Genomic DNA, 19,296 nt, shown 5'->3' with positions numbered 1-19,296 from the left:
TGGTGATGGCATTTCCACCAATGCCTTGATCTTCGCAGGATTGGCCTCTATTCCTCGCTGATTAACCATGAACCCAAGGAATTTCCCAGAGCTAACTCCAAAAACACATTTCAGAGGGTTTAGTCGCATCTTATACCGTCGCAATATATCAAACATGGTCTGTAAGTGGGCAATATGATCCTTCGCGTGTTGAGATTTTATGAGCATATCGTCAACATATACCTCCATGGTTTTTTCAATGAGATCTGCGAACATCATGTTCACTAGCCTTTGATAAGTCGCACCTGCGTTTATTAAACCAAAAGGCATTACTTTGTAACAGTTTTGTCCTCGATCAGTAATGAACGAGGTGTGTTCCTGGTCTGGTTCATACATCGGGATTTGATTATATCCCGAGTATGCGTCCATGAAACTCAAGAGTTCGTGACCTGCAGTGGCATCAACAAGCTGGTCAATGCTAGGAAGGGGAAAGCTGTCTTTGGGACAGGCTTTGTTTAAGTCTGTAAAGTCAACACATGTGCGCCATGAGCCATTAGGCTTAGGCACGAGTACGGGGTTCGCTAACCAGTTGGGGTTATACGACTCCTGTATAAAGCCGCAGGCAAGGAGGCGGTCGACTTCTTCTTTTAGCGCTTGGTACCTCGCGGGGTCCATTTTGCGGCGCTTTTGTCGGACACCTCGCACCTCGGGGTCAATGTTCAAGCGATGACACATGACTTGCGGAGATATCCCAACCATATCTGAGTGTTTCCAAGCAAAAACATCAAGATTTTGCTTTAAAAAGGTCGTTAATTGTTCTCGCAGCTGAAAATTTAATTTAGAACCAATTTTCAAAACTTTATTATTATCTACAGGATCTATAGGTACCTCAATAGTGTCTTCCGCGGCTTGGGCTGCGGCGGTGTGATCGAGGATTCTTGGATCCAAGTCTGGTTCATCTATGTGTGGCACCTCCTCGATTCTGAGGATCTCCTGGCGAGGAGGTGGTCCCTCCAAAAAGTAGATAACATTTACCGTCCTTTTCTCTGCGAGTTTAACTGCTGTGTTGTAGCATTCCCGGGAATCTGCTTGGACTCCCCGCACAGAACCTACTCCAGCGGGAGTAGGGAACTTCATTGTCAGATGATAGATCGAGGTTATGATCTTCATCTCCTTCAGGATCGGTCGACCAATTACGGCGTTATACACTGAGTACTGGTCGATTACTGCAAAGTCCGCCATTGACTTGGCTGTCACTGGGGCAGTTTCCAAAGTGATTGGGAGCTTGATCATTCCTTTTATTGTTATGACGTCGCCTGTAAAACCATAGATGCTCGACGTCATAGGTCGCAGATCCTTCTCCTACAACCCCATTTGTTTAAATGCTTGGAAATTCAGCAGATTCACTGAACTCCCATTGTCGACAAGTATGCGATGGACATTATCCCCGCCAATATTGGCGATTATAACTAGTGCATCGGAATGCGGGTGATGGACCCATCTCGCATCACTCTCCATAAAGGTGATGTCATCGCATTCCTTCTTGAAAAGTTTCTCGGGCCGCTCACTAAGATTGTTGACATTGGTGAACGGCTTTTCTTTAGCTTCTCTAGCATATCGCTCTTGTGACTTGCGAGAGTTCCCTGCGATATGAGGTCCTCCAATAATAGTTAGGATGTTGCGAGGTGTTCTGGAGCCACTCGCATTCTGGTTTTCTCCTTTGTCATCCGCTTGGGGATGACTTTCCTCGCTCTTCTTATACTTGTCGAACTTCCCTCTCCGAATTAGCTCCTCGATTTCATCCTGCAAGACCCAACATTCTAAGGTAGTATGACCAATGTCCTTGTGGTACTTACAGAATTTTTTGGGGTCTCTCCTGTCGCGATTTCCCCTGATGGGGGGGCGGCTTCTTGAAGACTCCGTTTCTTTCTTCGATTGCGTAGATATGATCTCGAGAGACTGCGAGTTCAGTATAGTTGACGAAACGAGGTCCACCTTTCCTTTTAGGCGAGGATTCCTTCTTTGGAGGAGACTTGGCCAACTTCAGACTTCGCTGTCTCCGCGGGCTGTGTCTCCTTGGGCTTCGAGCCCTGGAATTCTTCCCTCGGGGACTGCGAGATCGTGAACGCGGTATTGGTGACCGGCGTTTGTCTTTTCCCTTCTCTAACTCCGCCAGAGAATTCTCGATTCTCTTCTGGGGTTCGGCCATGGCGAAGAATTCAACTAAGGATTCGGGCCTTCGGGCTTGTAACTCTTTCCAAAAGTCGGTCCTCGGCAAGATACCTGTTATCAACATGCAAACAAGCGAAGACTCGGGAGGCTTCTCGACTTTTGTTACTTCTGCATTAAAGCGTTTAAAATAGTCTTGTAAAGACTCACCAGGTTCTTGTTTGATGTTGGCCAAAGTCGTATAAGGTGGCCTATACGTCATTGTGGCCTGGAAATGTGTGAGGAATAAGTCGACGAAGGTCTCCCACGTCGATATCGACGCCTCAGGTAATTGGGTAAACCAATCGTGGGCATTTTCCTCGAGTGTTGCCGCAAGAATGCGGCACTTTGCGAGCTGCGGTACCTGATCCACCTCCATTATAGTATTAAATTTTTCAAGGTAATCTATTGGGTTAGAAGTATCTTTATATTTGAGGGTTTCGGATAGACGAAACCCCTTTGGAAGCTGAGCTTGTCGCACTTTTGTAGTGAAGGGCGAGGTACCATGCAACTTGTATATGGGCTTCCGTTGCTGCTCGAGCATTTTCAAAGCCTGCAGAAGCATGCTCTGGTCAATCCCTCCAGTCGCAGGAGCTGGGGCTGCTACGACTGCGGGAGTCGCAACTACTGCGGCGAGATTTGCTGGGACATTGATCCCGGTGGTCGCGATCGGCGCGGTAGGCGGGTTATTATAAGTGTTGGCACCCTGATCGTCCGCATGGGGATCACGGAGTGTCTCAGTATTATGTGGGACGCGAGAGCGTGCCCTAAAAACTGCGTTGAGGTGATCACGCAGATCACCTCGATGTACCTGGTAATGTCCTCCCTGTTGCGTCTGTACAGAGTCGGACCTTGTATACCTGCTTGGAGTGCGACCATGCGATGACGAAGAGGCCGATTCTGCGTCGTTGTCTCTTGATGGTCGACTGCGAGGATTACGCCGTTCAGGGTCTTCATCAACTTGTGTGCTTTGGTTTGGATACCTTGCGGATTGATCCCTCGACGTTGGATGGTTCAGGTCCAAACCTTCAGGGTTGGTTCTCCGTTCCCTGCGTACACGGTTAGTATGACGTCTAGAAGTCGTTACCTGAGGGTTATCGGTGCGAATAGCAGGAACTCGAGGAGGGCGTCGGGCTCGGTTTTGTCCATCTACTTCGGCCTGTAGCGCGCGCAGTTGATCCTGAATCGCGGTATATTGATCAGTGGTGAGTTGGATGATTCCCTCGGATACCACTGCCGGAGTGACAAGGGGAAAATGCATGGTTGCTGGTGGTGTGGATGTGTCCCCGACTTGAGGGTCAGTCGTTTCTGGGAATAGGTTGAGAGGTCTGATATTGCTTCTCCCTACTCCGCCGTTAATGACGTCCACAGGTGGCATTCCAGTTCCAGATAATGGTACGTTCATCATCTCAATGTTGATGGACCCGTTGTTAGCTCCTCTGTTGGTGTGATTCCTAGCCATGATGATATTTTTCTTCGAAATGAATAAAATCTTAGTCGATTCCCACAGACGGCGCCAAATGTTGTCGAGTGAATTTCACAACACCAAATTATATTGTATTGTTAATAACAAGAAGAATTTAATGTGTAAGAACAAGTGCGAGTATTCAACCTAGAATGGCGAGTACTCGACTGGGAATGAGAAACAATCAACGAAGGCTGGAAAATAACAATAAGACAGAGAATTATAGTGGTTCAGTCAGATTATGATCTGCTTAGTCCACTGTAGCAAGGGATTCCTAGGTGCCATTTCATGGTGGATCACCCCTTTATATACAAAGCAAGTGTCCAATCGGTTACACAAGGATCACATTCATTGTTAATCCATTATTTACATATTGAATAGCAATAATTAAACCCAAGCAACGTTAACATTAATAAATGAACGACAGTTACTAAGTCCATCAACGTATGCGTCTTCCGCATCTGCGAGTTGACTGTTCATGTTCCGTTGTTGAGCTCGCAGGGTCATCAGTACGTTTGGAACGTCTGCGCCCTTAGGTAATCGCCTCTTGTTGACATCGCATGTCGAGCTGATAGAACCTAGACATGCGAGTCTATATCGGTTTATCAAGGCTATTGGGTCGTTGGGACCAAATCACATCATAGAGAGTTGATCTCTATGCTTTCGCAGAAGTATAGAGAGGATACTCGCATACGTCCTGACACATGCGAGTTGGATCCATCCTGTATAATGCGAGTTAAAGTTATGCGATCCGACTTAGGTCGTGCTCGCAGTACCTCGCTGGTTTTATCCTGGGCGAGGTCTAAACTTCGAGAAGTCTCTCATGAACATTTCAGCTTTCATTGGAAATCTGAATATTTGTGTCCTTTAAATAGGAGTCTGGTCTCGAGTTTCTAGGTGAGAGAAATCTCACTATCACAGGTTGGTTAAAGAAGTACACCATAAGCTTGAGCGTAAGCATCTTCCAGGTTAATGAATCCTTGGACTCTAGATAAAAAATCAGATGGGGATTCTGCTCTTTTTCATTGAGGTTCTACCCATAGTAAAGATTCAGTTATTATTCCTAATGTTAGAGCCACCATCTTTATATCATCAGTAACCTTTGTTTTTACAGTATCATCCATCAAACGCTGAATGTATTTCTTAAGGCTTTCTCCTAGTTGTTGCTTGATATTTGTCAAAGAAATAACTTCCAGGTCAAAATTCTTTGCTGCTATAAATTGTTTCTTAAACATTATCTACAGATCCTTCCAGTAACGAACAAATCCATGAGATAATTTTTTCCACCAATCTTCTGCAGACTTGGACAGAGTTAAATAGAAACAAAAGAATTTCGCATCATCACTTGCCTTAGCCACTTGCATCATTCTAGTATATTTGGATAGATGGTCATTGGAGTTCGTTCTAACTTCATACAACACCATTTATGGCATTCTAAAGTGTTCCGACAACTGTGCTTCAATGATTCTTATCATACATGGTTTCGTGGCCTCATCTTCCAACTCAAACACAGTTCCATTTTGCTTATGGGAGATGCTCTCCGTGAGTTTTGTCAGCTCTTCAATCTTATGCTCCAGACACTGAGTAGTTGTGTCGTGATATTCTATTTCACGAATTCAGTCATTGATGTGATTTCTCAAGTCATATCCACGAGGTCGGGCTTTCTCGTTTCTAGCTTTCTCCCTCTTGGCATTCAATCATGCCCGGAGATCATTTGTTGAGAGACTTCAACTTCTATCATCTGATATTGGATGAACTTCATCCACATCATCACTCCGGCTAGTAGAATTCTAGGGATAATTTTTTATCTTTTTTGGCGGAGGAATTTCATGCTTGGGCATGTGTTGTGGATTTTCAACACGCAAGTATACGTATCGTTCACAAGTAATGGACTCACAAGAGTGAGGTCGATCCCACAAGGACTATAGTTAATTACCAAACAATTAAATTCCTAATTCTATTTACTGATCGAATAAATGGATTTTAAAATTAATTAATCTAAGAAAACATTAAATAACAAAATATGCAAATAAAAAGAGATTTAACAATGGATGTGAAATTAGGGATATGATTTCAATTGCTTTGATTATCCAATTGTTAATACTAATTAACTATTCTTCTTCCTCCTATAGGATGACAGATTATAAATTAACCTAAATTCTTTTCAGATCATAAAGGTCCTAAATTGCATGTCAATTACTGCATCTCTTAGATAGTACAACAAATAATTCACATTAAGCAATAATCTAAGGGTCACACAAGCTATGTGAATACTCTCGTTTCACATCAAAACTTATGTTTATTCATTTAGAGAATTCTCAATATTCACTTTTCAAATTTTGTATTGAGATCATAGATCATGCATAAGGTGGCTAATCAAACACATGTAATAAGCACAAAGATGAATAAATCACTCAATTAAGGAAGAAAGAACAATCAAATAGTATTAATCCATGGAATAATCTCAGTCAATATCCATCAAACCCCTAAATTGGGAGTTTAACTCATAATCAAATACATACTTAAACTAGACACAAATAAAAATATAAGAAATTAAGAGAAGAGAAAGAAACTAGATGGAGGATTTTCATGGATCGCCCACGCTCACTCCAAGAGCATTCTTCTTGTGTTTTTAGGGTTTCATTCTATCTATCTCCACTAAAATTCGTGACCCACTTTCATTAAAATAGAATTTTTTAGCCCAAAATTGAGAAAAGGCAAAGTTGCTCATGTCTCGTATGGAGTCGTGGTCGCGACCACAGATAGTCTAGTTGCGAATACTGTAGAAAAGTTAAAAAATAAAAAAAAAAAAAAAAAACCATTCTGCCCACTTTTGGTCGCGACCACAAAATTCATTTTCCTACTTCAATCTCTCTCAATAAAATATATATAACTTTCACATACAAAATCCAAATGAGCTGATTTAAGATGCATTGGAAAGATAAAAAAGAGGTCTAAAATTTTTATGTTATGACTTTTTTTAAATTCTAATAAGAACATAGTCTAATTTAGGCTTTAAGTTTCACATTTATTTTTTGTAAAATTTTCTCTATTTTATAAATCACTATTTTCTGAAATTTGATCAATTTATACATTCTAAGTATCAAAACCTGAAACAAAACAAAAAAAAACAAGCATAATTTTATTCCAAAAAATGATAATAAAGAAGAAAATTAACTCTAAAATTGACTTGAACAATAAGCTAAAAATAGCCTAACAGCATAAGACTTTTCCTTATGTACAATTTTGCCTCTAGAATTAGTCCGGTGACCTTGCCCTGAAGCATTGGTTAATTTCTTTTTATAGGAGGTTGACTAGCAGGATTCATTCTCTTTTGTTGATCATTGGGAGCAGTTTTTTGGAGGTTTCTCCTATTTTTCATATCCCTTTATCCTTAGGAGGATTACGAGTGTTAGGATCTTTAAGGTTTGTTTTCCTAGCATTATTACTCTGAGAATTAGTATCATTAGGTATATTTCTGTTAAGATTTTGTTTTCCTCCTCCAAATGTTGCTTCCAACATCACAAATTTCTCCAGCATTAATCGAGAAAACACTTCTTGTGTTGCCAATGTTTGTTCAGTTGCTTCTAGTTTTTAGGCCATTTCAACGATCCTAGGATTTGGCTCATGGTGCTCATCCTCTTATTGACGATATTGTCTTCTAGATCCATAAAATCTAAATCCTCAAACTCGTCTTCTTCTTCTCCTTTATCGAGGAGATCATCATGAAAGTTTGTCTCATCGTGCTAATCTTTCCCTTTTTGGTGACTGGTCACCTCGATGGGATCTTCATCAAATCTCATTTTGGAATTAGGATCAACATCGTCCTTCGAGGTGTCGTGGTAGTGAAGACCACACTTTGTTCAAGTGAGTACCATAATTACTGAACGTAATCTTTGATGGTATCACTGCTTTCTTCAACTCTCAATAAAAGTACCAAAATATTTACCAAGTTTTTTTGGAAAACTACTTATTAAATATAAGAGCTAAAGAAAATATAATTCAAGAAGAAATATATGAAGAAGACAACCAGAGTTTTTACGTGATTAGGGCGTTAACAAGTCTTTGTCCACGAGTCAATATTATTATGAGGTTGGCTAAAAAAGTCTTTGAGATTATAATAAGTATGAGCACTCTATACTTTGCTTGAGCAAATAAGTCAAGAATTTTCAACCCTTTACATGAAAGATTTAGTGAGTATTTATAGTGTTATAGATGTCATACTAGTTACATTTTTCCTTTTAATGGGAAGTTTACAAATAATACACTGACTTTGAGCTTATTTGGTTAAGCCTGACCCTTGAGGCACCTTGTGTATACTGATGTGGAGGCCTTATCACGAAGCTAGCTATAATCTATTCATACTGTGTCTTATATTCATGAGTATAATGACATTAATTACCTAATTTCCAGCTATTTAGTTTCCCTTTTTAGTAAGATATTATTCTCTATCTGAGATTTTGGGGAAGTAATTTTTAATCTTCTGCGATTTGGCAAAAAAATGGAAAACTATAATAATGTTCTGGATACACGCTGAGGACCTCTTCTAGATACACGGAGATAGGCTTTTTGAATGCTGACTAAGCTTAGCAAAACCTCACCTAGGCAAATTACCTTGTTGTTCTCCCTAAAGGCAGAATGAATTCTGGGCTCGACCCAATTTATATTATTGGAGCCCACTGATGAGCCTTAAACTTTTATTTAAAATCCATGTATCGCTTACTAAAAATGCGAATAATAAAACCCCATGCACTTTAACTAAGAAATTCCAAATTCTAACATAATTATACGAAAAAATATGTTATAAAATTACGTTGCAAATGATTATAATTTGTACGTGTCATGTATTAATGTAGCTTTTTTAAGATAATTTACCAAAAAAAAAAGTATTAGCATTTTAAGTATAAAAATTAATTTTAAAGAAAATAATTTGATTTTTATGAAAGAGAAATTGGAGTTTTTTTCAAAAAAAAAAAAAATGGGTGCATTAATATTTGTACATCATAATTAACTTTATTTTTTAAAACAAAAAGTGTATTAAGTACATTTATTACATGTGTCAAATTATAATTAGATACACACCTTACAGCATCTCTAATGGTAAAAAATTAAGGGATGCTTCCTTAAGTGGATAGATGAAGTGGCAAAATGTTGAGATGCTATACCATTGGAGAAAAGAATGATATTATAAGAATATGTGTGAATGCTATACAGTAGCATTGATGCTATCAATATTTTTTTAATAAAAAATTAAAACTAAAATATTATTGTTACTAATTAAAACTAAAAAATTAAATAATAATGTGTGAGATCATAATTATAGTATTTTTAAAGAGTGTTATACCATTGGAGTGATTTTAGAAGTAAGAGTGCCAAAAATAATGTGGAAGAGAGATAAAATAAAATATTATATTTTTGAATGATGTGGAGATTTTTAGCATACTTAAAGGATGCTACAATTAGAGATGCTCTTAAAACATTATTTTGAATAACAAATTTATTTTTTTTTTTAAAGAATAAGGTAAAGTACATTAGTTGGGATATACAATAAAATATTATAAAATAGTGCATGACCAAGAGAATTTAGCCATATTATTTTTCAACATGACTATACAATCCAATGGCTATAAATAACATGAGTAATGACAAACCTCAAAAGTAAGTGAGGGATTAAATAATTTGCCTTAAAAGATTTACGGTGCTTGTATAATGCACCCCACTAAAATAGGTTGTATCTGTTTCGAAATCTATAAGAATTTTTTCATAGTCGTGTACGTTATAGTTAAGACATCTTGTAAAATTTTGAAAAATTCGAAATAATTTACAATATAAAAATCAATGTTCAAACCGTTTATTGCACATATGTATCAAATAAAAATATCACGCGTGCAACAAACTCTTTAAACCCTATTTTCAACGTATTAAATTTTTTCGAATTTCTCAAAATTTTAACAGATGTCTTAAATAACTACAACGTATACGACCATAAAAAAATTTTGGACTAAATATTTTTTATATACCGAAAGATATTGTTAGAGATTTTATAACAATGGAAGAAAATCAAGATTTATTACAACTCTATTGTAAAATAATACAAGGACTAAAATAAGAGATTGATTAAATATATGTTACAATACATATATACAATATATATATATATACACTACATATATTATATATAAGAAATGTAGAAGAAGATATATAGATTACACAATATTATATAACATATATATAATATGAAGAAGAAAAGATCACTCACTCACAACCTTGAGTGTAGAATAGTGGGGATCACCATGACTTGAACAAGGTATTACACCTTTGTCCAAAAGCTTATTTCCCCCTATCTCTAAGCACTAAGGGAACTCTCTAGGAAATAGCTTTGGGAATTATCAAGCCTTAGGGTTTTCTAGCAAAGTGCTTTCTTGATAGAAAACTTCATCTCTTACAAATGAGCACATTAGACTCCTTTATATAGTGTTTAGGTGATCACACTTAGAATTCAAACTCACCATCTCATTTCTCTCATATAATGAGCATTAATATAGTTTGTAACAACTATATTTCATACCATTTGAATCCTATCATCAAATTGTGTAACAACCCTTTTATTACACTAATAATGTGTGATCAACACATGAGTTACAAGTGACAACAAATTGTAACTCCTCTCTAAGTTACAACATGTAGGTTACAAAAGTGTAGGTTATAAAATCATAGGTTACACATTTATTTACCATACACTTAATGTATATTATTCACATATATTTATCACATTTTAATCTACTTTATTATTATATTATAAAATAATATAACAGATATAAGAGTGTATTGATGCACCCATTTCAAGGGAGTGTATTGTAAAATTTTCGAAAGATACCATGTTTAACATTATTTTCAGTTTTTTGTTTTAGAAAATGAGAACAAAAAATAATTTTTGAAGTTTTCAAAACACAAATCGTGTTTGACTAATGTTTTCAAAAAACAATTTAATAACATAAAATAATATTTTGTTGTTATCAAAATTATTATTTTTTGTAACTTTATTTTTTGAAAAGTGTTTTAAAAAAATTAGGCCAAACACGCTTAATTATTTTCAAAAATAATTTTTTATTTTTTAAAAATAAAATGCAGTTTTTTAGTTACGATGTCTTATGGGTTACTTGGCTTCATAACTTAAAAACTATTTTTAATTTTAAAAAATTGAAAATAATTTTTAAAAACTATTAGGAGTCGTTTAGCCAAATTTTTTATAAATTGAGTCTTAAAAAACTCAAAAACAGAAAACATCAAAATGTTGTTTTCAATTTCCAAAAATATTTTTTTCTCTAACATATTATATTTTATATTTTTGTTCACATACTTGAACCTTAGACCCGAAACCAGACCCGGACCGGACCCAGACCCAAACCTTGAACCCCGAACCCCAAACCCAAACCTGAACCCGAATCCCGAACTCGAACCGGACCTGGACCCAGACCCGGACTCAGACACCAGACTCGGACCCGGACCCGGACCCAAAACTAGACCCTGGACCCCAGACCCGGACCCCCGACCCTGAACCCCGACCCGGACCCTGGACCCTAACTCGGAACCAAAGCCCAGACCCTGAACCCTGACTCGGACCCAGACCTGAGACCCGAGACCCTGACTCAAACCCAGACCCGAGACCCCCGAGGGATCCCGGACCCGACCCAAGCCGGACCCCGAACCCGACCCAATTCTCGAATCCAGACATGGCCAAGGACCTTGGACCTAGCCCTAGGTTTTGGATTTGAGTTTGGGTCTAGGTTCGGGGTTAAGGTCCGGGGTCTGGGTCCAGGGTCCTGGTCCGAGTTTGGAGTCTGGGGTCGGGGTCCGAGTCCGGAGTCTAGTGTCTTGGTCGGGTCTGGGTCGGGTTTGGGTCTCGGGTCCGAGGTCTAGGTCTGGATACGGGTCCAGATTCAGGTCTAGGGTTGGGTTTGGGTTCGGGCTGGGGTCCAGGTTCGGGTCGGATTCGGGGTAGGATGGTTGGTGTAGAATATTGAATTTTTTTTCGTAAGAAAAAATCTAAAATTAATTTTAAAAAAATATATGCCAAACATTATTAAATTTTTAAAATGACAAAATATTATTTTCTATTCTCATCTATAAAAACACAATTTTAAAAATTAAAAACTAAAAACACAACCAAATTATATATTGCTAAGATTTTTTTTTAAAAAATTTTGTGAAAGCATTATAAAACAGTTAATTGGTACTTCAACATTCTTCCATTTCAGCCTCAATATTGCGAAGAAGAGACGGTGAGAGCAAATCTCAGAAAAGCAGCTGGCTTAGAAAGAGGGAGATCTGCTCAAAAAAATTCAACTTTGCATTGGCAGTTTGGATCTGAATCACCAATACCAACAACAACCAAACCATGGATGACCTGAGATCCGCTATGGAGGACCACATGGATCAAATGGCCGATCTTGTTCAAAAACTGTCCGCCGAACTCCGTACCGGTCTTCGACCTGCTTACGATAATTTCATCGGTTTCTTCCACGCCATCGATTGGAAGGTCCATTCTCACTCTCTTTCTCTTTACTCGTTTGGAATCCATGAACATGAACGAGAAGATCTAACAAAACTGTTTGATAACTTTTCCCTTCTACTTCAGGAACCTTGGCTTATGGGCTTACTCGGATTCCATTTTTTGCTGCTGCTCACTACTATTACTTCAAGGAAAAATCTCAATTTTCAAATGATTCTCTTTCTTCTGTCATGTAAGCTTATTTCTTTCCTCATTTATCTTCAAAATTAGCCAAGCTCATCTCCCTACTTCTATATAGTTATTTGTCCTTGACATGAAAATGCATAAACTTTTTCAGATTTAGGGTTCATCTCATGACTCTATTAGTATGTGTATTTTGTTCATTACTCATTGTAGAGCTATGGTGCACTTCTTTCTATTGAAAAGAGGTTAAAGCTAATTCTTAAACCGTTTTAGGTGTCAGCAATTTGGTAATAAAGTAGTTCGAAAATTAGCTTGAGTTTGAGGTATCAAACCAATAATTAATAATGATATAATCCTTATTGGTGGGTGCCTTGCCCAACCCTTCAGTAGCTGAGGAATTTTATTTCTCAGCAAGTTTTTATCCTATTTTCTTTTACAAGACATATCTGTCATCTTGTATTTGCTTTACTCGGATTTGAATCCTGTTGAGGACACAATGCCACCGAGGTCTCTCTCTCTTAAGGGACTTCCCTTTCCCTGTTTGGCTGCCCGTGAGCACTTCCAAAAGTCTTTTGCCACCTAGTTTCAATTATCCATGGTGCCTTGCAATCTTCAGTTTTGCTAGATGGTATGCCTGTTTATTAATGTGTGCTAAGAACTGCTTCCATCTGATTTTATTCTAGTTTTTTTTTTTTTTGTAATGTTGGACTGGGACTACTACCTTTAAATTTTGTCTTCTGAACTTAAATTGCTGATTTTTGGTGGAACCTGGAATGTTTCAACCATAATAACATTTTTCTTAAGAGCAAAGGTTTATGGTTATTGATGCATGTAAAAAACCAGGAGCTTTGAGAATTTATAAACCGGGAAGAGTGAATCAATTGAAAGAAAGCAATGTGGATCATGCGCTCATTCATTAGTAAATGAGCATTACTTAAGCTTATTTATATGAAAGTTCTTACAAGAATAAAAAGTTGCTCTAACTGTCTTAGCATATAACACCTAATTACTAACAGTTTGGTTAGTTACAAAATCAGTTAGAACATCGGTTACTCTAGCTGAACTTTCATATTGTGCTAGAGTAGCCTCTTTTGTCCTCTATATTGTGTATCATAGTTTAAAATATTTCTAAAACTGAAAATCTGGCATTGAAGGGGTTGGGATTTACATTGGCTCTTCTGTGGCATAGCAGCAAAGTTCATCTTTTTCAGTGCTTCTCATCCCAACCCACTGTACCCTACAATCTTTAGGTGGTAGGTAGGAGTAGCAATAAAAGCTTGATTAGAACACAAACTTTAACATTATTAGACTTTGGACATTAAAACATTCGTTAGTCTTTTTTCCGAATACAAGTCTTTTCATTCCATCAACTACTTTATTATATGCTATGGAAAATCGCTTCTTACTTGGGCAGCAATACTGTGCAGTGGGTGGTGTATTTCTTGCTGAGAGGCTCAATAGTTTCCTTGGAAAGAACTGGAAGAGCTTCGCTGGCCAAAACTATTTTGATCCAAATGGTGTTTTCCTCTCTGTGCTTTGGTCCGGGCCTCTTCTCATTATTGCAATCATAATTTTGGTGGGTGTTTGTTACTGTTAGCAATTGCTTTAATTATAATCTTTCACTGCTGCTTTCTTTTCCTGGCTGTTGGACAAAGAAACTAAAAGAAGAAAAAATAACTGTTCTTTTGCAGATCAATACACTCTTTTCCTTGTGTCATCTCATTGTTCGGTGGAAGAGAGCAGAACTCAGACATCGAGCAACACTTGCCCGTAATAAGCAAGAATAAGCTTCATCTCAGTTGAACCATTTTTCCTTTGGATTTTATATATAGTGAGCTTTTTAAATCTAGGGTGATGTTCAATATTACATTGCTGATGCAGAGCAGGATACAAAATTTTGAATCTTGTAGATGATAAAGCCAAAGTTGATGGATGTTTCTCTGATGACATTCTAATTATTTGAGCACAAAATCATTTTTGTATAATTATTGACCTTGATTATTCAATTCCTTACTTGTACCACAATGGTTGATCAACTAAAATATACCATAAGAACTATTCGAATCCCTATCTAAATCATAGGCATTTATCTTTATTCGTCTTATCTTATCACCCATAAGATCTCGTCATAGATGGCCATAAATTGCTGCTTTCTAAAGATAATGACAGGTCAAAGGCTTTGAAGGCCTGTAGGTATATTTTGGTGCTATGCTGAAGTATAAATTTGAGCTAAAGCAAGCAATAATAGGTACATCCATGTATGTAGAGCTCGAATAAAAGAACAAAAATACAAGAACAAGATAGGCAAGACTCCATAGGATTCAAAGGACACAAAATCAAAACTACAAGACATATTGCCATTCTCTTCTCTACAAAAGGTCTGAGAATGGAACTTTGTTGAACTCTTTAAAAATGAAAAGCAAAAGGGTATAATATGTTTATATATGTTAGATATTAGATGTATATTAGCTGTAAAAGAATTAGATATTTAGTAGATATTTAGTAAATATTTAGTCTCCTAGCTTTGTATATAAATATGTATTATTCTATGAAATCTATACACAATTCGAATCACTATTTTCTACATGGTATCAGAGCATTGTGATTCAAAATTCGAAATTCGAAATTAGGGTTCTTAATAAAAAAAAACAAAAAAAAACAAAAATTAGGGTTTGAGTTTAGGGTTGTTTTTCGGAAACCCGATTTGGAGTGCGAATTTATTCTCACCGCCCACTCAGCCGTGTTGCCCAGCCGCCGATCTACAAAATCCCGAAGTCCGGTCGCCGGATTCCTCGCGTGTGGGGCTCACGCGCCGCCTGAAGTTTTTGCGCGTGGGGCTCACGCGCCGCCTGAAGTTTCTGCGCGTGGGGCTCACGCGCCGGCGCGTGGAGGCGCGTGTGACGGCGCCTTCGACGGCGTTCTTTTGCCGATTCTTTACTGGGTTCTTCTAAGCCCACTCGCATCTGTTCTAGGTTGTAATTCGGTATTTGTTTGTCTTCTTCGTGTTTGGGTGTTCATTCTTTGGTGTTCTTTTGTTCTTTTTCTCTGTCCTTTGTGTTTGCTTTTGAGATTATGGCAGAGATAAGATCAGATTCAAAATCAATTGTTGTTTCTGATGTTGTTCCCGTGATGTCTAAAATCACGGACCATAAGTTGATTGGTTCGAATTATTTGGAATGGAGTAAGACGATTCGACTGTATTTGAGGAGTATTGACAAAGATGATCACTTGACTGACGATCCTCCTGAAGAAACAAACGATTCAAGGAAAATATGGCTCCGTGAGGATGCTCGTTTGTTCCTTCAAATTCGAAATTCTATCGATAATGAGGTAATTAGTTTGATTAATCATTGTGAATTGGTTAAAGAACTAATGGGTTACTTGGAGTTTTTGTATTCTGGCAAAGACAACATATCTCGCATATATGATGTTTGCAAAGCTTTTTATCGCGCGGAGAAACAAGATAAGTCTCTTATGAATTATTTTATGGCTTTCAAGAAAACGTATAAAGAACTTAATGTGCTATTACCCTTTAGTCCTGATGTAAAAGTTCAACAGCGCCAATGAGAACAGATGGCTATTATGAGTTTTCTTGCAGGACTCTGATCTGAATTTGACTCTGCAAAGTCACAAGTTCTCTCTGGTTCTGATATCTCCTCTTTACAAGATGTGTTTACTCGTGTTCTTCGCACAGAGACTACCTCTTCAACTCCTCTTAATAGCGCCTTGGTGAGTCGTAATAATTCTGCACCGGAAAGAAACTCTACTCCAAGTGGATTTAAAGGAGGTAATTCACAAGGACCTGATAACCGCACACCAAATTCTGGAAGCATCATGTGCAATTATTGTAAGAAACCAGGCCACACCAAGTTTGAGTGTAGGAAGTTACAGTTTAAGAATCGACAACAACACTCTGCCAATATTGCCAGCACTAGTGATGCATCTGACAAATCGGTCCTTATTTCTGCTGATGAATTTGCCAAGTTCTCAAGGTATCAGGAAACACTTAAGTCTTCATCTTCTTCTGTCACTACGATTGCTGATTCAGGTAACTCTAATGCATGCCTTCTTTCCAAATCCTCAAAATGGGTCATTGATTCTGGTGCCACAGATCATATGACAGGTAATTCCCGTCTCTTTTCCACTTTTCAGTCTCACAGTCCCACTTCTGTTGTCCCCTTAGCTGATGGGTCAACAGCTTCTGTTCTTGGATCTGGCACTATTGTTCCTACACCTATGCTATCTTTGTCATCAGTCTTACATTTACCTGATTTGTCCTTTAATTTGCTTTCTGTTAGTCAACTCACTCGTAATTTACATTGTTGCATCTCATTCTTTCCTGATCATTGTTTGTTTCAGGATCTTATGACGAAGAAGATTATTGGTAAAGGACATGAATCTGGTGGCTTGTATGTTCTTGACCCACTTCCGCCAACCTCTATTGCTTGTTCGAGTGTTGCTTCCGCTTTTGAGGCTCATTGTCGTTTAGGTCATCCATCCCTTCCTTTGCTCAAGAAACTGTGTCCCCAATATAGTAGTTTATCTTCGTTAGATTGTGAGTCATGTCAGTTTGCCAAACATCATCGTGTTAGTTTGAGTCCTCGTGTCCATAAACGTGCTAGTGTTCCTTTTGAGTTAGTTCATTCTGATGTTTGGGGTCCTTCTCCTATTTTGTCTCAACCTGGATTCAGGTATTTTGTTACTTGTGTGGATGATTATTCTCGTGTAACTTGGTTATATTTAATGAAAAATCGTTCTGAGTTGTTTTCTATATTTTGTGCTTTTTGTGCTGAGATTCAAACTCAATTTAATGTATCTATTCGTACTTTGAGAAGTGATAATGCCAAAGAGTACACGTCTGCTCAATTTTAATCTTATATGACCTCTAATGGCATGCTTCATGAAACTTCTTGTGTTGATACGGCACCTCAGAATGGTGTTGCAGAACGTAAAAACAGACATCTTCTTGAAACTGCACGTGCTCTCTTGTTTCAAATGAAAGTTCCTAAACCTTTTTGGGCCGATGCAGTTTCCACGGCATGCTTTCTTATTAATCGCATGCCATCCTTTGTTCTTAATGGTGAAATTCCATTTAAAATTCTTTTTCCTAATAAGTCATTGTTTCCAGTTGCTCCGCGAGTATTTGACAGTGTTTGTTTTGCTCGCGATGTCCGTCCATCTGTCACCAAATTAGACCCTAAGGCACTAAAGTGTGTCTTTCTTGGTTATTCTCGTCTTCAGAAAGGGTATAGGTGTTATTGTCCTGATCTCAACAAATATCTTGTTTCTATTGATGTTACCTTTGTAGAAAATACACCTTATTTTTCTTCTTCCACTACTTCTACTAGTCAGGGGGAGGATGATGATTTGTTGGTTTATTCTGTCACATCCTATGCGCCTGATACATGTTCTGGCGGGTCTCTTGTTCCTTCACCTGCCTCGGTCGTCACCCCCACAATGTCTACACCTCCACCACCTCCACCACCTCTACCACCTCCACCACTCCCTCGGCCTCCTATAGTGTACACCAGGCGCCCCCCTCCTCCACCTCCTGTTTCATGTCCTGCACCTGCATCTTCGTCATCAGATCCGGAAATCTCAGAAGATCTTCCCATTGCACTACGTAAAGGTAAACGCCAATGTACTTTTCCTATTACTTCTTTTGTGTCTTATAATCATATCTCCTCTTCTTCTTGTTCTTTTATTGCTTCTCTTGATTCTATCACTATTCCTAAAACTGTTCGAGAAGCCATGTCTCATCCTGGTTGGCTTGCTGCAATGATAAAAGAGATGAATGCTTTGGTTGTGAATGGTACTTGGGTCTTGGTTGATTTACCTTCCGGAAAATAGGCCATCGGGTGTAAATGGGTGTTCACGGTTAAATTCAATCCAGACGGCACAGTTGCTCGCTTAAAGGCCCGTCTTGTTGCCAAGGGTTATGCTCAAACCTATGGAGTAGACTATTGTGATACTTTTTCTCCTGTTGCTAAACTCACATCTGTTCGACTGTTCATTTCCATGGCAGCTACTCATCATTGGCCTTTGCATCAGCTTGATATTAAAAATGCTTTTTTTTCATGGAGATCTTGAGGAAGAAGTATATATGGAGCAACCTCCTGGGTTTGTTGCTCAGGGGGAGTTAGGGCGAGTTTGTCATCTTCGCAAATCTTTATATGGATTGAAACAAAGCCCTCGTGCTTGGTTTGGTAAATTTAGTCAGGCTGTTGAGAAGTTTGGTTTGTTGAAAAGTAAGTCAGATCATTCTGTGTTTTATAAAAGATCAACTGTTGGTATCATTTTGTTAGTGGTGTATGTTGATGACATCGTTATTACTGGAAATGATACTGAAGGCATCTCATCCCTTAAGTCTTTCATTCACACCCAGTTTAACACGAAAGATTTAGGGGAGCTCAAGTATTTCTTGGGGATTGAAGTTACTCGGAGTAAACAAGGTATTTTTCTGTCTCAAAGAAAGTATGTACTTGATTTGCTAACTGAGACAGGAAAATTGGGAGCAAAATCTTGTAATGCTCCAATGAATCCAGCTGTGCATCTTACACGTGATGGGAAACCATTTGAAGATCCTGAGAAATATCGCAGGTTAGTTGGAAAGTTGAATTATTTAACTGTGACTCGTCCAGATATTGCATTCCCGGTTAGTGTTATCAGTCAGTTCATGTCTTCTCCAACAATTCATCATTGGGCTGTTGGAATTTATTTTACCAGGATCTTAGATCTACTCACAAGTATGTTTATTAACATCCTAAATAAGAACTTTCTAAAACGATAAATTAAACACATATAAAGTTTAAGAAACCTTACATTGGGTGCAGCGGAATTAAATGACTCCTTCCGTTCAGATCTCTAACCCTTGAATCCTTTCTGTAGCAGAGTATTATCAAGATCTGAACCTGGATCTCTTTCTCTGAATCCTTGATGCTGAATCTCC

The 19,296-nt window shown here is 38.1% G+C and overlaps 1 protein-coding gene across 1 annotated transcript; it reads left to right on the top strand.

Moving 5' to 3' along the window:
- Positions 1-11,862: 11,862 nt before the first annotated feature.
- On the top strand, positions 11,863-14,353 carry LOC115710823 (uncharacterized). The gene is made up of 4 exons (XM_030639178.2): positions 11,863-12,191; positions 12,291-12,396; positions 13,775-13,923; positions 14,039-14,353. The coding sequence occupies exons 1-4, from the start codon at positions 12,051-12,053 to the stop codon at positions 14,132-14,134; spliced, it is 492 nt and encodes a 163-aa protein (XP_030495038.1). The 5' UTR covers positions 11,863-12,050; the 3' UTR covers positions 14,135-14,353.
- Positions 14,354-19,296: the final 4,943 nt, after the last annotated feature.

Source organism: Cannabis sativa, chromosome X (assembly GCF_029168945.1).
Source record: "Cannabis sativa cultivar Pink pepper isolate KNU-18-1 chromosome X, ASM2916894v1, whole genome shotgun sequence".
NCBI lineage: Eukaryota > Viridiplantae > Streptophyta > Magnoliopsida > Rosales > Cannabaceae > Cannabis > Cannabis sativa.
Note: the sequence above shows the minus strand (reverse complement) of the source record. Positions and strands in the feature narration are given on the sequence as shown.

Excerpts from the sequence above, each read along its gene's own strand:
- LOC115710823 (XM_030639178.2), top strand. The coding sequence starts at position 12,051 with ATGGATGACCTGAGATCCGCTATGGAGGACCACATGGATCAAATGGCC. Across the intron at positions 12,397-13,774 it reads GATTCTCTTTCTTCTGTCAT|TGGGTGGTGTATTTCTTGCT; the intron begins GTAAGCTTATTT and ends AATACTGTGCAG. Across the intron at positions 13,924-14,038 it reads TTATTGCAATCATAATTTTG|ATCAATACACTCTTTTCCTT; the intron begins GTGGGTGTTTGT and ends GTTCTTTTGCAG.